Source organism: Pipistrellus kuhlii, unplaced genomic scaffold (assembly GCF_014108245.1).
Source record: "Pipistrellus kuhlii isolate mPipKuh1 unplaced genomic scaffold, mPipKuh1.p scaffold_m20_p_1, whole genome shotgun sequence".
Lineage (NCBI taxonomy): Eukaryota > Metazoa > Chordata > Mammalia > Chiroptera > Vespertilionidae > Pipistrellus > Pipistrellus kuhlii.
The window spans coordinates 185,573,215-185,598,432 of record NW_023425404.1 but is presented as its reverse complement, the minus strand read 5'-3'; the positions used below and the strand labels follow the sequence as shown (position 1 = coordinate 185,598,432).

At 46.3% G+C, this 25,218-nt stretch overlaps 1 protein-coding gene across 1 annotated transcript; it reads left to right on the top strand.

The window, feature by feature from the left end:
• Window positions 1-3,761: 3,761 nt before the first annotated feature.
• SMIM20 (small integral membrane protein 20) lies at window positions 3,762-17,564 on the top strand. Its single transcript, XM_036419133.2, has 3 exons — window positions 3,762-3,983; window positions 16,074-16,130; window positions 16,924-17,564. The coding sequence occupies exons 1-3, from the start codon at window positions 3,875-3,877 to the stop codon at window positions 17,040-17,042; spliced, it is 285 nt and encodes a 94-aa protein (XP_036275026.1). The 5' UTR covers window positions 3,762-3,874; the 3' UTR covers window positions 17,043-17,564.
• Window positions 17,565-25,218: the final 7,654 nt, after the last annotated feature.

Here is a 25,218-nt window from a genome sequence, read left to right as displayed (position 1 = left end):
TGAAAAGTCCCAGATTCTACTCTGATCAAGGGCATGTACCTCGATTGCAGGCTCTATTCTCGGCCCAGGTCTAGGTGCCCTAGGCCAGTGGTCAGCAAACTGCAGCTTGTGAGCCATATGCGGCCAGCGAGCTGCATTTTGCCACTCTGTTGACTAATGAGTTTGCCAACCACTGGGATAGGGGCTTAATCACAAGGAACAAAAACATCCTGTAATTACTGAAATTGTGAGTCTAGGTCAGTGGTCGGCAAACTCATTAGTCAACAGAGCGGCAAACCTCGGCTCGTGAGCCGCATGTGGCTCTCGAGCCACAGTTTGCCGACCACTGCCCTAGGCTATGTATCAGAGGCAACCAATCCATATGTCTCTCTCACATCGATGTTTTTCTCTCTGTCTCTCCCCCTCCCTCCCACTCTCTCTAAAAACCCATGGGGAAAAAATATCTTCAGGTGAGGATTAACATTAAAACAACAGCAACAAAACTGAAAGAGGACCTAAATAAGTTATTGGTCAAAGGGAGTTACTGGAAGCAACGTTGGGCAACCTGCAAAATACCATGAATAGTAGAGAATCAGACTGTAAGGGTGGAAGACAGAAGCTCCAGAGTTTCAGGCAAGTGGAAGATATGCAAAAACCTCATGATAACATTATCAATGGGAAAAAAATCCACTGCATCTGTGCTATTAGTCCTTATGTTCCCATCCCTACAAATCTGATTTCTGTGAGAAAGGACAACGGGACCAGGTTAGCACTGAACTCACACTCAGACAACGTGAGCTCCCTGACTTTGCAAGGCAGTGTAAAGTAATGGCGAGAGCAGGTCTCCGGAGATAAAACAGCTGGACTTGAATCCCAGATCTGCCACTTACTAGCTGCGTGGCCTTGAGCTAGCCATTCTTGCTATGCCCAGCTTCCCCCTCTGCAAGTGGAGACACCTATTCACGGCAGCTAGGGAGTACTGCATGGGTAAGCCTGTGGTGGTGACTGGCACAGGGAAGTGTTCTACACCCTGGTATTGGGATTGATAGGAGTGTACAGGGTGCCTAGATACACAGTCCAACCAAGAATGCCACGATGAGAGGCATCAGGAGCTATTAGGAGGGAAGGCTCAGAGGCCAAACAGCAATGACTATGTGTTGTCACATCTCATTCCTTCACCAGACCGTGGACACCATGAGGATGGCAGACTCCCCTGTTAAATCACTGCTGCCTCCACCAGCACCTGAAAAGTGCCGGCACATTGTTCCTGCCTCAGTGAACTTGGGTGAATACACCAATGCTGACTGCTTCCTTTTGGTGTTCCCTGCCAACAAGTTCAGTGCTTGGCCCTGAGTAGGCCCACTGTAAGACTTTGCTGATTTAATTTATAGGTCGGTGGGGTTCTCAGAATCAGGGAGCGCTCTGGGACCTTATATTTGGTAGCAAGCAAGTGCTGTTTTTGGTGTGATGAAGCTAATAAGCTTATACAAATGGCACGAATGCTCTATAAAACAGAGCAATCCTTGCCTCGCCGCTCAGAGGGATGTTAAGCAAATGAAATCCCTCCCATGGCGATTTCATCTGGGACTCCTTCTGTTTTTCAAAGACAGAAATCCCAACTGGCTCCAGGGAAGGAGGGCCTTTGTGCTACTGAGAAGGTCAGGGATAGGTCCCATTTCAGGCACAGCGGGCTTCAGGGGTTCAAATGTAACGCCAGCATCTGATTTCTCTCTGTCTCTCGGGCCTCCCTCTGATGCATTGTCCTCATTCTCAGTCTCTAAATGGTGGTCCCCAGCAGCTCCCATCTAGTCCTCTCAAGTACGAAGTCAGCTTCCCAGCAGCTGGGACAGACTATGGTTGGCTCAACATGGGTCATGTGGGTAGGAAGTTGCAGCTTTATTGGAGGATCAACCCCTCTGGTGAGGGAGCTTAGTCAGGTGTGGTTAGATGCTTACTCTTGGAGCTGAGGGAAAATAAGGGTTTGAGTGGGGAGAGAAGCCCCAACTTACTTCATGGATTGAGAATGGGAGAGGAGTGATTTGCCAAAAGATATTTCAGGGTACTATTTTTAAAAATATATATATATTTTATTGATTTTGTACAGAGAGGAAGGGAGACAGATAGAAAGTTAGAAACATCAATGAGAGAGAGTCATCGATCAGCTGCCTTCTGCACACCCCCCACCAGGGATGCACCCGCAACCAAGGTACGTGCCCCTGACCGGAATCGAACCCCGGACCTTTCAGTCCGCAGGCCAACGCTCTATCCACTGAGCTAAACTGGTTTCGGCATTTCAGGGTATTATTAACTGGGAGTGAAGTAGATGCTGCTAAAGTGACAAATATGCACTACAGGGATTTTCATATCACGTGATATAAAGCACGCATCACTTCATTCCCTCTTTGCTATGAAGTCTTCTGTCCTCACCCTAACAAGCTCCTGCAAACGCCTGAGGATCGGCTGCCTGATCGCACAGCCATCCGTCTTCCTCCTCCAAACCTCGGTAGCCCGCAGGACCATATCACTCACCCGCAACACAGGGTCATTAGTTTTCTTTTTATGTATAATGTCCCGTCTCTCCGTCCACATGGCAAGTTCCTGGAGAGCAAGGGTCACCTCTTACTCATCTCCGTGTCCCCTGTAGCACTTTGCCTGGTATTTGGGGGCACGGCTGATAGTTCATAAATCTGCCGACAGATCAAACACCTGATTTATATTCTTCTGGAACCACAGACGTAGAGAGGAGCTTGATTCAATGACAAAACTACAAAGAAAGAGGAACCTGTGCTCTGACGGCACGCCGTTTCTGAAAGACCATAGATCTTCCCTGGACTAAATAATGCTGCTGGGGTCAAGATAAATAGCCTCTCTGCTCCCCAGCTCCCAGCTGCAGGTATCATTCTTAGTTGTAAAAGACTGCGTGACGGTCCGGCCTGAGGAATCTTCGTCTCAGCCACCCAGCATATCCCTGGGCAGGTCATAGGCAGGCACAGCCCACCCAGAAGGATGGAGGATGGTCATCACAGAAAGAGAAAGCAGATGGCTGTCCTCAGTCGCCTCCCACCCCAGGCAATGAGGCAGAGCCTCAAGGTCCCATCTGTGGGACTGGCCACGGGCTCACTGCCCTGTGCTGATGCCCATTTACTTCCCATCCTCATTGGTAAAGGGAACAGGGAGGGAGACAGGAGGGATGGAAAAGCCGAGTCATTAAAAGTCTTCTTAGAGCATGGATGTTGAGACAACACACCTCCCAGGATAGTCTTGGTCCAGAAGCTCCTTTGGCTCAGGGTTCAGAATTCATCTACAGGCCATGCTGGGGCAGGCGATTTGCCCCTTTGTCTCTAATCCCCTCAAACCATCCTCAGGGAGGCCAAGAGACTTGTCAAAAGCCAGGCAGCCAAATCGTGGTTCCCTCACCAGTGAAATGGGCCGACTAATATGAGGATTGAGTGAGGGAGCCACAAAGAGCACAGTTTGTAGACAGTTGCTAAAATCAAATCAACTCGGGAAGGACAGGAAAGCGTGCTTGGCAAAGGAGGCTGGGGCAGAGGAGGTCTAAAGAGTGGTGGGTGGGGGGGCTGAGGTGGGAGCCAGGCGGAGGGAGGGGCAAGGCCGGGAGCAGAACAGCCTAAGCGAGAGCAATGAATGCAACTCCACTCTGAAACCTGGGAGCGCTGGCCCGAGGCCCCGCCCCTACCAAGCCCCGCCCCCAGAGCACGCCTCTGACCCCGCCCATCATGCCCCCGCCCCGCCCGCCTCCTGGCCACGCCCCCAGGCCCGGAAGCGAAAGCGGCTCCGCCTCTTCCGCACCGGGTCAGGACCCGGCGGCGCGAGCGGGACTTGGAGGTGCGGGGTTCAGAGCCGGCCGGGGTCGGGGCAGGTCCCTGCGGGCGCCATGTCCCGGAACCTTCGGACCGCGCTCATTTTCGGCGGCTTCATCTCCCTGGTCGGCGCCGCCTTCTACCCCATCTACTTCCGGCCCCTCATGCGGCTGGAGGAATACAGTGAGTGACCTCTGACCCGGTGTGGTGACCTCGCCCCAGGAACTCCCTGTCCCGCCACTTCCACGTGGGGACGCGGGCAGAGCTCGCTCCCGCGTCAGGCCGGCCTGGGCCTGAATTCTGCTGTGTGCAGCTTTGTGACCTTAGGTGAATGACCCAATCTCTCGGATCCTGAGCATTAAATAACTGTTTGTCTGGTATCTAAAATCTGTTTACCAACCTCCTCCCCCCTGACTCAGAGGTGGGCATGAAAGGAGCCTGCACCTAGTAGGTCAACACTAAAGACTAGTTTATGCTGACAGCATTAACTGAATGCTTAGCATGTGTCAGGTTAGGCATACATTGGATCGTTAAGTTTTAACCTCATTTAAAAATTTTTACAGAGGAAGAGAGAGGGATAGAGAGCTAGAAACATCGGTGAGAATCATTGATCAGCTGCCTCTTGTTCACACCCCACTGGGGATGTGCCCGCAACCAAGGTACACGCCCTTGACCGGAATTGAACCCGGGACCTTTCAGTCCGCAGACCGACGCTCTATCCACTGAGCCAAACCGGTTTTGGCTTTAATCTCATTTTGAGGTAGATATTATATCATGTCATACAGGTGGGGAAACTGAGGCTCGGAGAGGTCATATAATATGCCCAAGGTCACACAGCTAGCAAGTAGCAAGGCAGATATTCAGACCCAGGCCCCTCTGTCTTCAGAGCTTGCACACTCTGTGGCTGAAATGATATTGGGGGGAGGGGAGGAAGAGATAGATTGAATCCTAATCTCTCTTAGCTTGAAGATGATTTTATTGGGAACTTCATTTCCACTCCCAGAAATGTCTTTGGACGGAAATGTTTCAAACCTAAACTGCTAACCCGGATTTTTTTAGTTTTTCCTCTCTTTCCTCAAATCTTTTTTTTCCAGATTCTGCCGTCTTCATTTGAAGCGGGTTGCTCACATGACAATGGCGAATATCCTGGGAGTAATTTTCCTCCTTAATCATTCAAGTCCTATCATACTAAAAGCCAAACTCTCCTTCCTGGAGACCTATACCTCAGCAAGGATTAGCGCTTTGATACATCTGAAACCATCTGTCAGAGAAAAAATATTGGGCATTAGAGGCTCATTTTGTTCTCCAGGAAACCTGAATCATCTCGGAGATGGAAGAGGGCCAACCGTGCCCCTCGAGAATATTAGCAGAAGCTGATAGCTTGGCGATTTGAAGGCAAAAGCTCCGTGTAAATGCTCTGCCCGTTACAAATGCTACAACCTTTGGTTTATGGAGGCAGAGCATTTTAAATACACATTTAAATGCCCATGTAGCGTCTATTCATCAGCCAAGATTAAAATGGCCTCTGCCTTCTGCCTTCCAGCCTAGATACCTGCTTGGAAGGGGTGGGGGAGGGGGGAAGTGTAGGTCTGCGTGAAGCCCAGCGTAGTCTATTTCCATCATCCTTATTGGATCCGAGGCACAGGCTGCTTTATTACAGCCTCTAGAAGTGAACATGGGACAAGGGCGCCTGCTTTGGATCCCACTAGAAAAGTTTCAGGGTTTTGTTTTTTGTTTTTAATTTCTTTATTGATTAAGGTATTACATATGTGTCCTTATCCCACCCACCCCCTCTACCCCCACTCATGCCCTCCCTTCCCTGTTGTCTGTGTCCATTGGCTAGGCTTATATGCAGGCATTCAAGTCCTTTGGTTGATCTCTCCCCCTCACCCCCATCCTCCCCTGCCTTCCCTCTAAGGCTTAATGTTTGATGTTTCTCTGTCTCTGGATCTGTTTTTGTTCATCAGTTTATGTTGTTCATTATATTCCATAAATGAGTGAGATCATGTGATATTTATCTTTTCTCTGACTGCCTTATTTCAATGAGCAGAATGCTCTCCAGTTCCATCCATGCTGTTGCAAATGGCAAGAACTCCTTTTTTACTGCAGCATAGTTTTTGATGTACCAGTTTGTTTGTTTTTATTATTTTTTATTATTTTTTAATAATAAATAAAATATATATATATATATATATTTATTAAATTATTATCTGTGTACACATTTTAACATTTGTTTGTTTGTTTTTTTAATATATTTTACTGATGTTTTTACAGAGAGGAAGAGAGAGGGATAGAGAGTTAGAAACATCGATGAGAGAATCATCGATCAGCTGCCTCTTGCACACCCCCTACTGGGGATCTGCCCGCAACCAAGGTATATGTCCCCTTGACCGGAATCGAACCCGGAACCCTTCAGTCCGCAAGCCAACGCTCTATCCACTGAGCCAAACTGGCTTCGGCTGATGTAGCACAGTTTTTTAATTCATTCATCTGCTGATGGGCACTTAGGCTGTTTCCAAATCTTAGCTATGGTGAATTGTGCCGCTATGAACATAGGGGTGCATTTTTGAAGACTAGAGCAGTGGCCTTTAACTGGGGATGACTGTGTCCCCCCCAGGGGAAGTTTTGTTCTATCTAGAGACATGTTGCTTGTCAGAACTGGGGGTGGAGTGGGGTGGGGTGAATGTGCTACTGGCTCTCGTGGACAGAGGCCAGGGCTGCCGCTGAACTCTCTGCAGTGCACAGGACGGATGCTCACCATCACCCAGCCTCAAGTGTGCATGGTGGCAAGGCTGAGAAATCCCAGTCCATAGCAGGTGACCAAGGTGTGGGTTTGTGTCGTGTGTCCCAACAGCAGTCTGAAAGGGATACTCTAGAATCTGTGTCTGAGTTAAGGTGCCCTTGACCGGAAATTGAACCTGAGACCCTTTGGTGTGTGGACTGAAGCTTAACCACTGAGCAACACCAGCCAGGGCTAAACTGGATTTGTAATCCAATCTGATTATCTCCTTAACTGTTGCATTGAATTCATTTTCATTATGTTTTCTATTGTATTTACTTTTATTTTTCCCATCTTATTTTATGTTTTCTATTCCAACTCTTTATTTCCTTTTTTTCTCCTTTTGTGCCTTAAGGTTTTATTTTTTTCTCTCCTGTACTATGTAGTTTGAAAGTTTCACATTTTGTTTGTATTACTTTATGATTATTGTTTAAAGTTAGTCAATATCTTTACCCGCCTATAAAATATACAAAGACGTTAGCACTCCTGAGCCCCATCCTAGTCTTATGCATCACCTCGGTCTTACCATGTGCTTGATACTCTCTAAATCACAGTGTGTCTACAGTCGCTGATCATTTCTCTTCACCCACATGCTGTAGGCACCAGGCCTTCTTGCGTCTCGCTCCTTTCGAGTTTCAGTTTTCTTCATTCTGAAATGCATCTTAATATTCCTTTGGTGAGACTTTGTAACTGGAAAATTTTGTTCTTGTTTGTCAGAAAGTATAGAGAACCAGGTCTTCTGCTGTGGCTGTTGTCATCCATTTGTTCTTTGAATTTGATCACTTCGCTTGACTACAATACTTCAGTAACCCCCTGCCTTCCTCAGAGTCAGCCAGGGTAGGATCACTGAAGCATTTGAATCAGGAGAAGGAAGTGATGAGATTCACTCTTTGTAGGCGTTGCTCTGTAATGTGGGGGAGGGCTGGAAGGGCCGGGGCTGGAGGCGGGAAGGCCAGGCACAGGGAGGCTGTACGTCCCGTGGGCACAGGAGAGCAGGGGAGGTGACTGGAGCCTGCACCAGAGTGGTGGCTCTGGGACTGGAAGGAGGATTGATCTGGGGAACTGTAGTTAAGAAGGAAAGGCTGCATGGGTCTGTGACTGAGTAGCCACAGGGAAAGGGAGGGAGAGGAAGGAGAATGGCACCCAGCTTCCTGGCTCCAGCCTCTGAGGAGATAGTGGTGCGGGTCGTTTAGTAAGGAACCCAAGAAGGAATCAGTTTTGGGGGTGAGGACGAGCCAGTTGCATTTGGGGTGTGTTGAGTTTTAGGTGTCAGGATGTGCTCTTGGAGATTTCCTAGAGGCAGAGGGAGGTGCCAGTCTGGAGCAGAGGTCCTGGGTCCCAGCAGAAGCTAGACATGCAGTGTTGTCAGCAGTGGATGGGGTCAGAGTCGCTGAGGTAAGGGCTCCCAGGCAGCGTTCTGAGATTGAGAGGGACAAGCTGGCCGAGGATCAGAATGCTGGTGGACACTGAAGAGCAAGCTGTCAGGAGTCGGGGACCCTCAGAGGGGACCAGGCAGGGGTGCCCCAGAGCGAGAGCATTTAAACCAGGAGAGAGGCTGTAGTCATAAGTCCCAGGAAGACAGCTGTTCATGAAAAGAGGTGTGGTCAGCAGGGTCAGGCTCTTTGGAGACAGGAAGATAAGTGAAAATAGTCTTTATTTTTTTAAAAAAGGTAAAGGCCATTGGTCATTTTGTAAGAATGCTTTAGGCGGTCTGGTAGTGGGCAGAAAGCAGATTGCAGTGGATTGGAGAGTAAATAGTGTACTAAGTTGACTAAAGGTGCTTGGCTGTACGGGGAGGAGAATGACAAAGTGTATTTGCAGCAGGTCCAGGGCAGAGTTGTGTTTTAGTTTTGTCTGGGAGGGAAGGGAGAGCCAAGAGAGTCTCTGGACCAAGCAAGATGCCGGAGAGAGAAGACAAGCCATGGAGTGGGAGGGGCATGGGACCGTGAGACCAGACGGAGGAGAGAGCCTTGGGTGGAAGGCAGGACTCTTCCGAGAGCTCAGAGGAAGGGCCGGTGTGGACGCAGCTACACCAGGGTTGGGGTTGGGAAGCTGTGGGCACTTTCAGGTGATGACTTCTGTCCTCTGTAATACAGGAGGTCGGGTCGTCGGTCAGTGGGAGGCACAGACACCAGCCAGGCACTGCTTCCTTGGAACCCTCTTGTCTGGGCTTCTGTGACTGCCCGCTCCGCCAGACCTCTTGGTTTTGCTTTCTTGCTCCGGCCTTTCAGCCACTGCTCTTAGCCTCTCCTGTTAGGCCTTCCTCTCTGACTGTCCCTCATACGGTTATATTCCTCACGATTCTGGGCAGACCTAGGAGAAACCCACGGCTCTCAGAAGGGCAGGGCAGACATCCAGTCCTTGAGAGCTGCCAGCGGTGGGAAGGGAGGGGCCGAGGCCAGGTAGGGCTCAGGTGTAACGTCGGGGTGGGCCAGTCAGCTGGGCTGGGCTGGCCTGACGGATGCTGGCCGGCTCGGGTGTGGGGAGTGCGGGGTCAGGGAGGTTCCAGGGCCTCTGCCGGAGTAAGCCACAGGGCAGCAGAAAAGAGGAGAAGGCTGCCTAGGTAAAATCAAGCCAAGGAGAGCTTCCATGCTTTACAGTCAGGCAAGTCTGCCACAGGACTGCCTCGTGGGATTTCACGTCCACAGGTCAGTCCTTCACGTGCTACATCAGTACTGAAGCGAGCGCTGGGACGATGCAGTTGGCCTTCATGGCCAGTGATCCCAGACAAGACGTATGGAGACCATTGTGCTTCTGAGGGAATCCCAGATGTGCCTTTTAGCTTTCATCCCGTTGGCAAAGCGAGGCTTGTCTGAAGAGCCCATGTTCAGGGACGAGGTCAGGTGCTGCAGCTGGAAGCCCAATCTGTCTTCGTACAGCAGAACTAGACGGGGATTCTGAATGTGGCCTTTTCGGACAACCCGTCTATGGCATTTTAGGCCAGCCTGTGAAATGAGACAGAATCATTCCTCTGCTGCGGTCCTGCTCGTCTTAAAATGTACTCGATCTGCAGAAGCATAAAAGCATAGTTTGGCCAGAGACCCTGTGCTCCTTGTCCTCTCATTTAGGGACTTGTCCAAGGTCACATAGCATATTGCTGACACGACCCTAACTCCCCAGCCTTGTCTGCTGCGCTTCTCACCTCGCGGCAAGGAGTGTTTAACAGCAGGGTGTGGGTTACACGTAAGAGCCACGAGAACCTCAGTTCTCCTACCTCTCGGTTGTGTTTGCTGCAACTTGCTGCTCCCCACTAGCAGTATATTGTACAGAGTCCAAAAAACGGTTACACGAAATCACTTGGTGTGCAGATCACACCAGAAGGGCATTTTCCCCCTCACATGCTAGCTGCTTAGAATATGCTTTTTATTCCTTCCCCGTGGAGTCCAATAAGATGCCCAGGCAGACAAGTCTCATTCTCTAACCAGCCTTCCAGAGCTCTCGGGATTCGCTGGACTCTGATGAGGATGCAGAGGTGTTTATGGGGTTGGGAGGAGCCGGTGCTTCTGGTGGCCATTTGGTCCCCTTGGCTGCGGGCTCTCGCTCACACTCGCCGCCAGTGCCCATCTGGTTCTGGATCGGCCCGTGTACATCTGGATGAGGAGCGTGTCCAGGCAACCGCAGCAGATGGGAGCCTGGGATAGTCGTTTTTAAAATTTATATTTGCTATTTGAAAAAAGCTACTTTGAAGTAATCATCATGGAACAGTCACAGTGTTGTTGGACTGCCTTCCACTTGTTTTGCAGTTGTGCATTTGTTGTTAAAAAAAAAAGAAGGAAAAAATGGCAGAAAAGACCTAAGAATTGTGCAATAAATCCCTGTCTATCCTTCACCTAGATTTACCAGTTACATTTTTTTTTAATCCTCACGTGGATTTTTTTTTCATTATTTTTTAAAAAAATATATATTTTATTGATTTTTTTACAGATAGGAAGAGAGAAGGATAGAGAGTTAGAAACATCGATGAGAGAGAAGAATTGATCAGCTGCCTCCTGCACACCCTCTACTGGGGATGTGCCTGCAACATGCCCTTGACTGGAATCGAACCTGGGATCTTTCAGTCTGTAGGCCGACGCTCTATCCACTGAGCCAAACCAGTTTCGGCCTTTTTCATTGATTTTTAAAGAGAAAGGGAGAGGGAGATAGAGAAACATCGATCTGAGAGAGAAACATCCCCTACCAGGGATTGAACTCACAACCTAGGTATGTGACATGACTGGGAATCAAGCACACAACCTTTTGGTGTACAGGTCCACGCTTCAAACCTATCTAGCCCCCTGGCCAGAGCATAAGTTAACATTTTGCTACATTTGCTTTCTCCCCCATATGTAAAATATAACAAATCTATACATATATATACACACATAGAGACACATATGCATATATATATATATATCTTTCTCTCTCGGGTCTAGTAATAATTAATGTCGTTTTTAAACATTCGTTTAAAATCTTGCTTGGCATCGACTTGTATTGACATAACCTTCAAACATGTGGTATCTACAGAACGTGTGAAATGCAATTAACAAGTTTTGCTTGAAAAAGTTTGTGTTTGGTTTGGTTTTTGTTGCAAAACTAGGGCTAAGAAGATGGTGGATGAAGAGCATATTCGGCACTGCATGCTTTACGAGTTCCAATTAGGAAGAAAAGCAAGTGAGGCTGCAAAAAACATCTGTAGTGCTCTTGGTCAAGATGCAGTTAGCGCCAGAAAATGCCAGCATTGGTTTGAGAAATTTCGCGAGGGAAATTTTTCGTTAGATGACAAGAGTGGTCGAGGCCCTGTGTCCAATTTTGATCAAGAAGCTCTTCAAGCTCTTTTGGTGCAAAATCCTCAAATTACCCAACAAGAGCTTGCGACAACTTTAAATTGTTCACAAAAAACAATTTCCAATCAATTGCGTGTACTTGGCAAAGTCCAAAAGTTTGGAAAATGGGTTCCTCATGAGTTGACCGACAACAACCATAATCAAAGAGTCACAATTTGCAGTTCGTTCCTCTCTCGTCAAAACCGTTTGCCATTTTTAGAGCAAATTGTTACCAGAGATGAAGAATGGGTGCTGTATGTTAATTTGAAAAGGCGGCCTCAATGGTTGGGCAAAAATGAGGCTCCGCAGCCCACGCCAAAACCTGACTTGCATGCGAAAAAAGTGATGTTGTGTGTTTGGTGGAATTTTAAAGGAATTCTTCATTATGAACTTTTACCATCTAACCAAACCATTACAAGTGCAGTGTATAGTGCCCAATTGGAAAGGTTAGCCCAAGCTTTAAGAGCAAAAGAACCCGCGCTGATTAATCGGAAGGGCGTAATTCTTCACCACGATAACGCACGACCGCATACTGCAAGAATCACTGCTGAAAAACTGCGCCAGTTGGAATGGGAAGTTCTCCCTCAACCTGCATATTCTCCTGATATTGCCCCTTCCGATTACCATTTGTTTCGTTCTTTGCAAAACTTTCTTCTTGGAAAAAAATTTAATAATGAAGAATGCCTCAAAAATGCATTGACCGAATTTTTTGCATCAAAATCACAAGAATTTTACAACAGAGGGATTAAAATGCTTCCTGAGCATTGGGCACAAGTAGTAGAAAACAACGGCAACTATATTGTTGATTAAATTTTGTTGTATTGTTTCAATAAATTCGATTTAAAAAAAAGTATTAGAAAACGAAATTAATTATTACTAGACCTAATATATAAACACACTTATATCTGATTAGAATTATTACTATTGTTTTGCTGAACCATTTGAGAGTAAGTTAAAGATGTGAGTTCTCCTTCCTAAACATAAGCATTATTTCCTACGAACAAGGACGACGTTCTCTTACATAATCACAATACAGTTAGCCAATCCAGGTAATTTAATATCGATACAATGCTATTATCTAATATTAAGCCTACAAGCAAATGTTGCCATTTGTTCTATTATTACTTAGGTTGTGCTTTGCTTTTATTTTAACTGTTTATTGGCAGGAGGAGATGGGGTTGGGAGGTCCTGAGTCATAGTCTACACCTGGACAATATGGCCATTCAATAGAGGGATATGTTTTCATTTTCAAAGACTTAAAAATTATTAGGTGATCTCTTTTACTACCATACAGAAACCTCCTGGTCTGCATGCATTACCAGCTTATTAACTCACCTCTGCCCTATGTCCTTAGATAAGGATCCTCAATTAAAACTACAAATCAAACCTCTGCCTTAACACCAGGGGGCAGAGTCGGGCTTGCTGAGACTCTGGAACGGGGCCTTTTCCTGCCGGCATTGCAGAGCCCCAGGCCCAGGATCACATATTTGCGTTTTAATCATTTCGCTCCGGATAAAGCACACACTCATTGCTGAAAAGTCAGTCATGAGCTTATCCGGATCTGTTCCCATCGTTAAAACCCCTAACTTCTGCATTGCCCTTTTCCTGAGGTTTATAGACACCTGCTATTTCTCTAATGATAACACAATAGAAACCTAACTGTCAGCCTCATCAAGATGTACTTGCTAAATCCTGAGGGACCAGTCTGTTTTCCTTTAGCGCATTCTGCATTCACAAACAGTGTCTTTGTGTCATGTCGTGAATTTATATAAGACTGCTCTGGCCTTAAAAGTATTTATAAAACATTAATAGGTTGAAGAACCAGGGATGTAGATAGGCTGCTAATTCCGGTTATCAGTTGTTAGGAACTGGTTCAGCAAATTGGTTTAAATTGCCTGTCCAAGCCGGTTAAAAAAAAGAGAGAGAGAGAGAGTGAGAGAGGTGGTTGCATAAGGACAAGGATTATAAAGTGATTATGGTCTATTTAAATTAAATCCTCAGCCTCTCCAACCTCATTAGCAATTAGCAAGAATGTGTGAGGACAGGGATTCCTTTCTCTTTACTCGGTTCTCCATCGCATTATAAGAGCTTAGACACAGTTAGGCATTCTGTCCTTGCCTCAAAAGTCAACTTCCTGGGATGGTTGGCATTTCGCCCGCTGCTCTGGCTCTGCAGTACCTGCCTCTCAGAGAATGTGTTCCGTATACTAGGATGTCTCATTTCCTTACACCTGTATGGCGAGGTTGCTTTCTGGCAATCAGTTTTTAAAAAAACTCACTTTCCTCTTCCATAATACTAGACTAGAGAATGGACCTTTTAGGTGTGGAAAAATATATCCTTTTTGTTTGTTTGTTTTTGTTAATCCTCACTTGAGGATATTTTTCCACTGGTTTTTAGGGAGAGTGGAAGAGAGAGGGAAAGACAGAGAGAAACATTGATGTGAGAGAAGCACATCAATTGATTGCCTCCTGCAGGTGCCCCAACCAGGGTCCGGGCTGGGGAGGAGCCTGCAAACCAAGGTACAAGCCCTTGACCGAAATCAAACCCAGGACCCATTGGTCCTCAGGCCACTGAGACAAAGCGGCGAGGGCAGTGGTTCTCAACCTTTCTAATGCCGCGACCCTTTAATACAGTTCCTCATGTTGTGGGGACCCCCAACCATAAAATTATTTTTGTTGCTACTTCATAACTAATTTTGCTACTGTTATGAATTGTAATGTAAATATTTTGTTTTCCGGTGGTCTTAGGCTCTATAGTAGCGGTTCTCAACTTGTGGGTCGCTACCATTTGTTTGTCTCGACCCACAGGTTGAGAACCACTGCTGTAGAGCCTAAGACCACCGGAAAACACAGATGTTTATATTACAATTCATTAACAGTAGCAAAATTACAGTTATGAAGTAACTGTAACAAAAATAATTTTATGGTTGGGGTCACCACAACATGAGGAACTGTATTAAAGGGTGGAGGCATTAGAAAGGTTGAGAACCACTGGGCTAGTGTGAAAATTAAATCTTTTTGTTCGTGGCACAATCAAGGACAGGATAGTCTTTTACTCACTAGCATTTCCTAAGAGCACGTTTGAGGCACATCCAGACTTTGAGACGTCCACCTTGACCCGGGATGGGTAGGGCCCAGTCTTTTAGGACTTGAACATCTTAGGAAATGAGACTACCTGTTGAGTTATAGTAAAAGACTTACGCCTTAGAGCAGGGGTGGGGAACCTTTTTTCTGTCAGGGGCCATTTGGATATTTATAACATCATTCTCGGGCCATACAAAACTATCAACTTAAAACTTAGCCTGCTATATTCGGTCAAACATTTAATTAACTCACCCTTCATGCTTTGGCAGGGCCAGATCAAATGATTTCGGAGGCCTTATAGGCCCTCAGGCCAGACGTTCCCCCACCCCTGTCTTAGAGGCTCCATCATCATCCCCTCCAAGTGGAAGAAGCCTTTGGCACATCTCTGTCCAGAGGGTCTTGGTTGCTGTTCACCTGCTACTCTTCCCAGAGGCCCAGTGAGACCACGGCCGGCCATTGTCTGTCATGGGCTTCATTATGCTCTGTCTTCTCTGTGTCCCTCTTAGAATTGGATGTCAAGATCCATGTCATCCCTAGTTCCCAGTTTTTTTTATTTGTCACAGCAAAACTTGGCATTGATAAAACTATCAGGCGGGTCACTTAGGATCGACTTTCTGCCACATCGCCGGAGAAGCAAATCCAATGAGTATTGGCCTGGGCAGAACCCTGCTTCTTGTCCCTTCATGCTTGTGTAACTTCATGAGAACTCAGAGGCCAGAATGAAGAAAACGGCCTAATATTAACTAAAAGCTAAATGTGAATTTAAAGAAACACATGTCAGCCTGATTACAACGGAGGTCTGATTACAACATTTAATTACTGTAATTTAGTAGTAAACATCCTCTGGCTCCAAGCCTTTCCCCTGAAAAGCCACCATTTGTTTTTCGCTATACTTAGAATAATAAGTCTTTGTCTTCACAGACCTTGGGTTTATTCTAAGCCACTTAGAAAGATGTGTCAGGGTGCTTGAAGCCCACAGATATAAAACGCCCAATTTCTCTTGGCCCCAGTCTGTTGGACACCTCCAAAGAGCTCCGCCAAGCCGCTGTAGCGAACACGCACTTTCTAATTGGCACAGCACCTGCAATCAATTAGGGAAGCTTCAATTACCCAAACCGAAGCCACCCACCCAAAGATTAATTTTCTGCTCTATTTCCTATCAAAAACATAGCATATTTAGCTCTGGGCCTACTCCTTCAGTGGAGTACATTTAGACACATAAACTACATCGTTTTCTGTTAATTGTACTCGTTCCTTCCATTCAGCAGCCTTCCCCTCATAACATCCCGCCCACCAGTTCTTTCAGAATTGTTTTTTCGGTTGTTTTGTTGCCTGTCCAAAAATGCTGAGCACACAGAGGAAAGATGTTAGTTGGGAGCTTTTCTCTTGAAATATGGCTTGCTTGCTTTTCCTGAAAATACCCAGGCTTTCTGCTATAGGATCTGTTCTTCATAACATCAAAACTTTTTGTAATGGCATCTCTGAATTAAAAGCATTCTACAAAGTGGTTTCTAGTTGTCCCATCGTCCCATGTAAACACAAGTCTTTCCACCACCACTGTCTCCCTTTCTTACTATCTAAAAAGTAATTTTTCTGTTGTGTTTCTCAGAGAAGGAACAAGCTATAAACCGGGCTGGTATTGTTCAAGAAGATGTGCAGCCACCAGGTAAACTTAAAAATCAAAACAGAGTCTCAGTTGTACTGCTGTGTGTGTGCGTGCGTGCATGCGTGTTGGCTTTGCAATGGGAAAAATCTTTTCAGTTAGACACTGGATTGTGACTTGCTGCTTATTTCACAACAGTTGCCGCCTCCTAGGTGCCTCCTCCAGATTTCATTTTAGTATTTTCCTCCAGAATATTTTCTGCAAGTTTGCACCCTCCTCGTTAACCTTGGATAAGTAGGCATAAAAACATAACGTGTCCAATGAAATATGGAGGGAGAATAGCTGTTTCGCAGCCTTATTTGCCAAGCACCTATTTAAACACTACCCTCCTGGGAAAATACTGTTTACTAGTGAGCTGTTTTAATTGACGGGGGATTCTGCTTTATACAAAAGCTCAACAGTTCCCTTTGTGGCTGGCTGGCTGGTTACCTTAAGATGATCCAAGTTGGCTGAGAATGAGAGGTTTCCAGCTTATTAACCCAAACTCTTGTAATCTGTGGCAACATTCTTTTTTATTTCGTTTTTAATTGGGCCAGAGGCATGCATACCTTCCTGTTTGGGGCCTTTTCTGAGCCATTTAAAAGTCTCTCGTGGCTGCCGTGGCTTCCCAGCCGTGCATTCCAGGGCCCCGGCAGCTTGCCGCCTTCTCAGACTGCATGTCAATTGCACAACGCAATTCTGATGTCACTGAGTTGGTTGGGGGTTGAGGGAAGTGATGGGAAGTTTAAAAGCGAACCCTGTTTTTATTCATGTTTCCTCCTCTAGGGTTAAAAGTGTGGTCTGATCCATTTGGCAGGAAATGAGAAGGCTGTCACCAGCTCTGCTTATGAAATTAGACATCTTCATGCTCCCCATTCTGCAGCAAGCGCGATAAATCACCTCCCGTGGAACAACGGCTGGAGAGGAAAACTGTAATGCCATAAACATTACTGTGCACAAGGACTAATATTTCCCTTCTTAAAGCCCAGAGAACCCTGGAACAAATCACACCATTAGGAAGGTTTTCGTGATTCGCTTTACTTTCTACAAATGAAGCCGTCTCGCCCAGCTGTGTTTGGAGAGCTACTTATTATTCAGTCTCTACTTCTTACCCAACCGTGTGCTGTGATATGAATACAAGCAACCAGGAGACCTGGGAGGATCCTGGTCTGTTTTGCCATCTTTCAAACAGAAGATTTCAGTGAAAACCCGCCATGCTAAGGAGCCTCAGAGGTCTCTCTGAGAATGTTAAAGTTGACAAAACTCTTTAAGGACAACGTTCATTGTCCTCTTTAAGAATAAACAGTTCAGCTGAACTAACTCGCTGAAGGTGGCTGCGTGTTGGAAAATAAATACATAGGAATCAAATCAAACCAAGTAGGAATGCATGCATCGTAGGAATCGGTGTTGAATTAATAGAAATGAAACGGCATATTAAAATGATTTCTTTTTACTTGACAACAGTCTAGGTTCTTTTGTAAATCCTTTCTTATAAATGCACTAAATTATGCCAATGAAGTGCTATTTGACTCAGATTATATTTGACTAGACATTTGAGTGTGTGGTGTTTGTCAGTTTGTATACAAGTAAAAATTTTAAAGGCAAATAGCAAATGTGTTGAGACAAATACTCACTGAATGCGATTCTCTACCAGGTGCTATGAAGTGAGTATGAGAATACTCACTTCTCTCTCTATGCTCAGTCTGTCCTCTACTAGATTATATGGTGCTTTTGAAAAGACACATCTTTTTCAGTTGTAGATTTCCCAGAGTGCCTTGCACATTATTGTAGCCCCTCTTTAGATGAGCTGCCTGATAACATAATTTTATTATTGTGAACTGGGAGTTTACTTAACAGACAACTGGCTGGATTCTGTAATTACTGTCAAAAAGAAATAGGATTGCATGGATGGACCTGGAGAGAATTACAGAGAAAGATAAAGTATCTCATGATCTCACTCATATGCGGAATCTATGAACAAAATAAACTGATGAACAAAATAGATCCAGAGACGTAGAAGCATGGAACAGACTGTCGAACCTCAGAGGGAAGGTAGGAAGAGATCAATCAAAGAACTTACATACATAACCCATGGACTCAGACATAGGGTAGTGAAGGGCTGGGGTGAGGGGGTGTGATGGGCTAGAAGAGGTCAAAGGGGGACATATGTAACACTTTGAACAGTAAAGATTTAAAAAGAAAAGAAATAGGATTATTCCAAAACCAAAGTCATAATTTTTGGTAGGATTCTCCTAACATTTAATTGCCTTATAGTTAACACCATAAAAGAAGTTGGCTCATTCGGGGTACAATTTGACCCCCCTTTTCCTTGGCGGGGCCACCAGGAAGTTGTATAACATAGAGTCCAATGTTCTGTGGGTGCTTAATTGACATTATGAGTGAGGCAAGCAGCGCGTGTAGCATCTGCTTTGGGTGATGCCCAGGCTGAGATGACTGTCTCAGAGAACTCTGGGGCCTGGGCTGCCAGTTTGTCAGAGGAAACAGACTCAGTTTAGTCTCCTGAGTGGGATCTTTGTCCTGGCCTTGACCCTGCCCTTGGTTCACCTCTTCCCCGAGATAAAGGGGGCTCTCTTGTTCTGCTCAGCGGCCTTGATGTTTATAAAAGGATCACTCTTACTGTTGTCAGAGGGGTAACGTGATATCACACTTTACTGCCCACATTTGACAAAGGCTGGTTGTAAGAGACGCTACTCAGAGGATTGACAGGGATTTGCATTTGCAGTTCATTCATCCCAGGTGTGCCTCCTGGCTGCTGAGGAAAGCACTGGAAAGAGGGGATCTTACTCAAATACATTTAGGAAACAGTTAATTAACTACTTCTAATTTGGTGATTTTTTAGAGAGGCATAAAATTTCCCAGATGTATTTGATCACAGAACATCTTTCATGGATTATCTTCTGGGATTAGTGACTGTCAACATCCTTTTGGGGAAATCTGGTGCTTCTCCAACGTTTGGGTCTCAGGACCCTTTAACACTCTTAAAGACTTTTGAGAACTCCAAAGTGTTTCTCTTTATAGGGGTTATATCAATAGATACTGTATTAAGAAGTAAAACAAATTTTTAAAATATCAATAAACTCATTAGGTTAGTATGACATATATTTGTGTAAAAAAATTATTTCCCAAGACAAAATAATTTGCTAATTAATGTCCAGCTTAATAGAAGACAGCTAGATTCTCAAATTGGCTTCTGCATTCGATTTGTTGCTGTATCACATGTCATGTGGCCTCTGAAATACTTCACTGTACACACTCATTAGAAGAGGAGAGTTAAAAAAAGGTAAATGCTTTTGTGGCCTTGTACAAATAGTATTGGCCATACAGAGCCTCTATAAATGTCTCAGAGACCCTCAGAGGTTCCTGGACCACACTGATTCTACTCCCCGCCCCTCCCCTCGGCTCCCCATGGATATACTGAGAGCTCTTGAGAATTGTGTATCTGGTTGCATTAGTTCCCTAATTGTTGTTTATGGTGAACTGTGCTTTGGCATGCCCATATTAAGGGAGATTATCAAGGAAGGGGAGACACTGACTATTGTTATTTCTGAAATGAAGTTGGTCCTATATTTTTGATGTCCAACAATATCCTCTTTTTAAATATATATATTATATATATATATATATATATATATATATATATATATATATATATATAATTGATTTTTTTTTTACAGAGAGGAAGGGAGAGGTATAGAGAGTTATGAACATTGATGAGAGAGAAACATCGATCAGCTGCCTCCTGCACACCTCCCACTGGGGATGTGCCACAACCAAGGTACATGCCCTTGACCTTCCAGTCTGCAGGCTGATGTTCTATCCACTGAGCCAAACCGGTTAGGGCAATATCCTCTTTTTTTAATGTTTGTATTGATTGCAGAGAGGAAGGGAGAGAGGGCTAGAAACGATGAGAGAGAATCATTTATCAGCTGCCTTCTGCACACCCCTTACTGGGGATGGAGCCTGAAACTCAGGCAATGTGCCCTGACTGGGAAATGAACCCTGACCTGGTTCATTGGTTGAAGCTCAACCATTGAACCACACCAGCCAGGCCAACAATATCCTCTTTAGAAAGCCTTGGGGTGACATTTCGTTTTTATTATTTATTTTTTTAAATATATATTTTATTGGTTTTTTTTACAGGGAGGAAGGGAGAGAGATAGAAACATCAATCATCTGCCTCCTCCACGCCCCACCCCCCACTGGGGATGTGCCCGAAACCAAGGTATGCCCCTGACCGGAATCAAACCTGGGACCTTTCAGTCCACAGGCTGATGCTCTGTCCACTGAGCTAAACATGTTTTGGCTCATTTTTTATTATTAACTAGAGGCCCAGTGCATAAAAACTCATCACTGGAGGAGATGTCCCTCAGCCCAGCCTGCCCCTCTCACAGTCCAGGAGCCCTCAGGTGTGGAAGGCGACCTCATGATCAGGGAAAGGTGACGCCCCATCACACCTCTGCTGCTGCCACTACCAGCAGTGCAAGCCTTGGCCAGCCCTGGTTACCTGAGCCTCGGGAGGCCTTGGATGGCTGGGCAGCTGAAATCTGAGTTTTGCCTGTCCTTGGGCCAGCCCTGAGGGGCTGGCGGTATGAGGGGACTGGGGACTCCAAAGGCAGGCACATGGAGCGGCTGGACCCGTCTGGGGGCGGGCCTGATCATGCTGTGTGCCTGCTGCCAGAGGGAGGTACTGAGGGGACTGGGCACCCCTATCTTTGATGGTGTGACAGTCAATTAGCATATTCCCTCTCTTTAGGTAGGATTTTTCATTGATTTTTAGAGAGAGGAGAGAGAGAGAAGCGGGGGGGGGGGGGGGGGGGGGGGAGGACATTGATTGACTGCCTCCTGTGTGCCCCACACTGAGAATAGAGCCTGCAACTGGGCATGTGCCCCCGAACAGGAGTCAAACCTTTGACCCTTGCTGCACAGGATAATACTCAGCCAACTGAGCCCCACTGGCCAGATGGGGTGGCATTTCTTAAATCTCAGAACCAAAAGTAGCCACGCTGCTGAACATTTGCTACATCTGTCCAGTGAGCATTGATTGGTGTCACTGTTTCTCTCTTTGTATTGGCTGATAGGAAGCTCAACCCCATATGCAGCCAGCTTCTTAAAAAACACCTGAGACCCATGGATCATTACATTCACTTTATTTCCCCCACACACACACACACACCCCGCCACCTTATTTTCCTTTCTGCTTTCTCACTTCAGTTGTCTATCTCATGTTGTATGGGAGACCATTCATTTGAAAGTAAGGCAGGGCATAAACAGTATTCCATTGAAAACCACTTCTAATCTAATAACGGAAATTAAGTAAACGCACAACAAAGATTAAAATAATACAGACTGTGAAAAATGCCTTTGAAAGGGTTTAGAGTATGTCCTGACGCTGGACACCCGCAAACCCCGTGTCCTGCACTTCTAGTTACTCAGGCAGCAGAAATGCATTCACGAGTTCGCCAGGAGACACGCTAGAATGCCCACAGCAGCTGTGGAAACTACAGTGCCCACCCACGGAACAATGAATAAATGAACGGTGGTGGTCACACGGACGGAATACGGTATAGCTGTGAGAATGAGCAGCACAAGCTCCGGAACAATGCTGGATGAATGGGGCCGGTTGCCCGAGTAATACTTTTTAGATTCCATTTAGATAAAGCAGAGAAAAAGGGTAAACTAGGCCATGCAGTTGCACATCCGGGTAGTGGCGACTCTCACTTAGGAAGGGGAAGTGTAATGATGGATTGGTCATGAGAAACAACTGGCCACTGACCTGGAGGATGACTGAGAGGATGTTCCTGGGTCTATGCCAGACAGGGCTCAACAGACCTGTGTGGTCAGCAGGCTGCGTGCGCTCCCTGCCCGCCTGTGCCTCCCGGATTCTGTTGAACCCCCAGCCTTGGATGGTTCACCCACACCTGCCGAGTGCAGGAGGCCCTCTGCAGCTGATTCTGCCGGTTGGTAACAAAATACTCAGCTCATTGGCAACCCCTGTGTGTGGGAAGGCAGCAGGAGGACCCGGGAGCCTGCTGCCTGCTGTGCTGAGCAGTGCCTGAGAGGGGGTGACTCCGCTGCTCTCCTCCCTGGAGTGGGGTGCTCAGCCAGGCAGTGTCAGCCAGGTCCCCTCCCCAGGATCTGCCCCCTGATTGGAAGCAGCAGGGTGCCCATCATTGCTTTACTTCCATCCTGCTAAGTGGTGTTTCCCCAAACGGGTCATCTGAACACACTGGGAGAGACTAGAATTTCGCTCCTTACAAGAGTTGGGGAACGGTCCACAGCAGTCTCCTCCTCCTGGTGTTCCCTTTCCGTGACCAGACCTGATTAAAAGAAAGTGCAAAAATGAAAAATGGGATGCTTTGTCCAGACTCTCTTGGTTGCCAGTGACAGAAAACCAAACCCCAAATGGTGTTTTTCCCAATGGCTCAATTGGTTGAGCTTTCTTCTGGGCACTGAGAGGTTGCTGGTTCGATTCCCAGTCAGGTTGCTGGTTTGAAGGTTTGATCCCTGGTTGGGGAGCATATGGAAATTCAGAAAGTAACTAATGGATGCTTCCCCCCCACCCCAGTCAGCATGTCCACAGTTGAGGATTAAAAAGCCCAAAATGGTGAAAGAAGAAAAGTTAATTACATAATTAAAAACTTCAGGAACACCATCATTTTATATTATCATGATCAGTTTTTTGAAATGTAAGGCATAGGTCACAATCATTTGTGAATAGATAGAGTAATTATACCCAGAGTCCTCAAGAAAGAGCCCTCCTGGGTAGCCTAGATCCGTGGTCAGTAAACTGCGGCTCTCGAGCCACATACGGCTCTTTGGCCCTTGAGTGTGGCGTTAGAAGTTTAAGTTTAAAAAATTTGACTCTCAAAAAAATTTCAGTCTTGTACTGTTGATATTTAGCTCTGTTGAATGAGTTTGTCCACCACTGGGCTAGATCAAGCATGTCAAACTCAAAGGCTAACATGGGCCAACTAAATGAGGCATGCAGCCCGCTGACCGTGAGTTTGACATGCTTGGCCTAGATGGTCAAAGGCTTTGCTTCCTGGTAGATGGTAGCTGCTCTCTCTGTCCCACTGCTTACTTCCTCTCTCATGGGAATGTTTACTCCCACCTTCCACCCCCAATTTTGTTCATCCCTCTCCCAATCTCTCCCTGACGTACCCTCTGCTCCAGGAGTAGTTACATGTTCTGATTTTGACCAATCAGATCGTTGTGCAAACTTCTGGCCACAGGGATTGGTCCTGGGATGGGCATGTGTCCCAAACCAAGCTATTAATAGTATCTATTTTAGTGTTAACATTGCCTGCTGGCCGGTGTGGTCAGACTAGGGCAGGGTCTCTGTTTCACCAGATTTGGAGCTATGGGGGGCTGTCTTGCCACCAAGAGGGCAGAGCTGGCCAGACACTAATACCATCATAGAAGGAAACAACAGGAGATGGAAGGCAGGTTCTGAAGACACTGCTCACACATCCCAGGTTCCCTGTGTCTGGTGCAAGGATATCTCTGAATCTACACAGGATGTGAAGAACTTCTCTTTTTACACCAGTTTGGGTCGAGTTTTTATCACATGCAACCCAGAGGGTCTTGACCAAGCATCTCAATTTCACATTTTAATCATTTTTCTAAAATGTATTCCACATGTCATTTCCACCTCAGATAAAAGAGGTTAAACACAATCCAGCTTTTATGGCTTCGGTTTATTGCTATCGCGCAGTTGTGTCTCAGGGGCTGTTGGGTTGGGTCAGACGTGTACCTGCTGTGCTTGTGAGATTTCTGACTTTTCTGTTTTCCTTATCTCTGCCCTGCCTCACAGCTGTACGGAGCAGGCTCCGGCTTCATCTCAGGTTTGCTGCTTCTAGTCCACAGTGAGATGGGAAATCAGCCAACAATCTGGAATCTGGCATCAAATGAAAGCAAAGCCCTTCATGTGGAGTTGGAGGCTCTGGTATGGATACATTTATTGCAAGGCTTTGTGGCATTCCGGCTGCCCTGGGGTTTTGGCAGGGGGGATGAGGAGGGAGGGGGACAGGGGGAGTACACATTTGCTTTCTGATTTTGCATGCTTCTGGATAGATGAGGTTTCCTGATGTTCCTGTCGGTTGAGACTTTTGCTCTAACAATGTTTTCACACGAAAGGATGGCACAGCATGGGCCAGGGCACGAGGGTTGAAGTGCCTTATTAAGTTCTCCGGTTTCCTTCAGAGCAGGAACAGTAACCCACTGCAGTGTTCCGAACCTCAGGCTGAACTTTCACATGTTTTTCTTCCTTTTAAAATAGCCCCTTTATTTCCAACCTCTAATAGCACATGCTGACTCGCAAGGGGGAGGGGGAATAGCAGGCACGCGTGTGTCAGAGGGAGCAGTTTACTTAAGGCAGATGTGGAATCAATTTGGGCAAATGCGAGCTGCCAGCTACTGAACTTTGCTGCGAAGCAAATGTGGCCTGGACTATGGCGGGGCCACTTAAGCCTCATAAACGAGATGCTAGACTGTTGGGTAAACAAGTGGAGGGCACGCAGCTGGCTGCCCTGGCTGAACCGAGTGAAAATCCAAAGGGGCACACTCCTCTGAGAGGCGCAAATGAAGACAATTGTGTATAGGAAAAACATTACCGGTGTCTGGATTCTGAAACGGCCAGGAAAATGGCAGCTCTGGTGATTGATCTTACAGAATAAGCAAAATCTGCCTTCTAAAATGGCTATTTTTTATTTTTATTCGTGCTCCCGCTCGATGTAGACTCACATTACAGACATCATATAGCCAAGCACAAAACTATTATTTGGTTTTTTAATCAAGAGAGCAGGATGTGGTTTTGTGTGTGTGTTTTTTTTTTTGCAGGTCCCTGCCTCTGAAAGTTCAGTCTGAGGCTTTGGGAAATAAGCGAGGTGGCGGGTGGACAACCCCAGAGGGGTCACTCCTGTTTTTTCGCTAACTAAACGTGTGATGCCTCGCTCCATGATGGCTCCCCATGAACTCTGCAGCAGCTCTTGCCGAACACCGCGGTTTCCGGTGATGATGGGAGTAATTGCAGCAAGTGGGTGTCAGAGAACTTGGTACAGCCAGTCCCCAGGGCCCTGGCCTCCTGGATGTG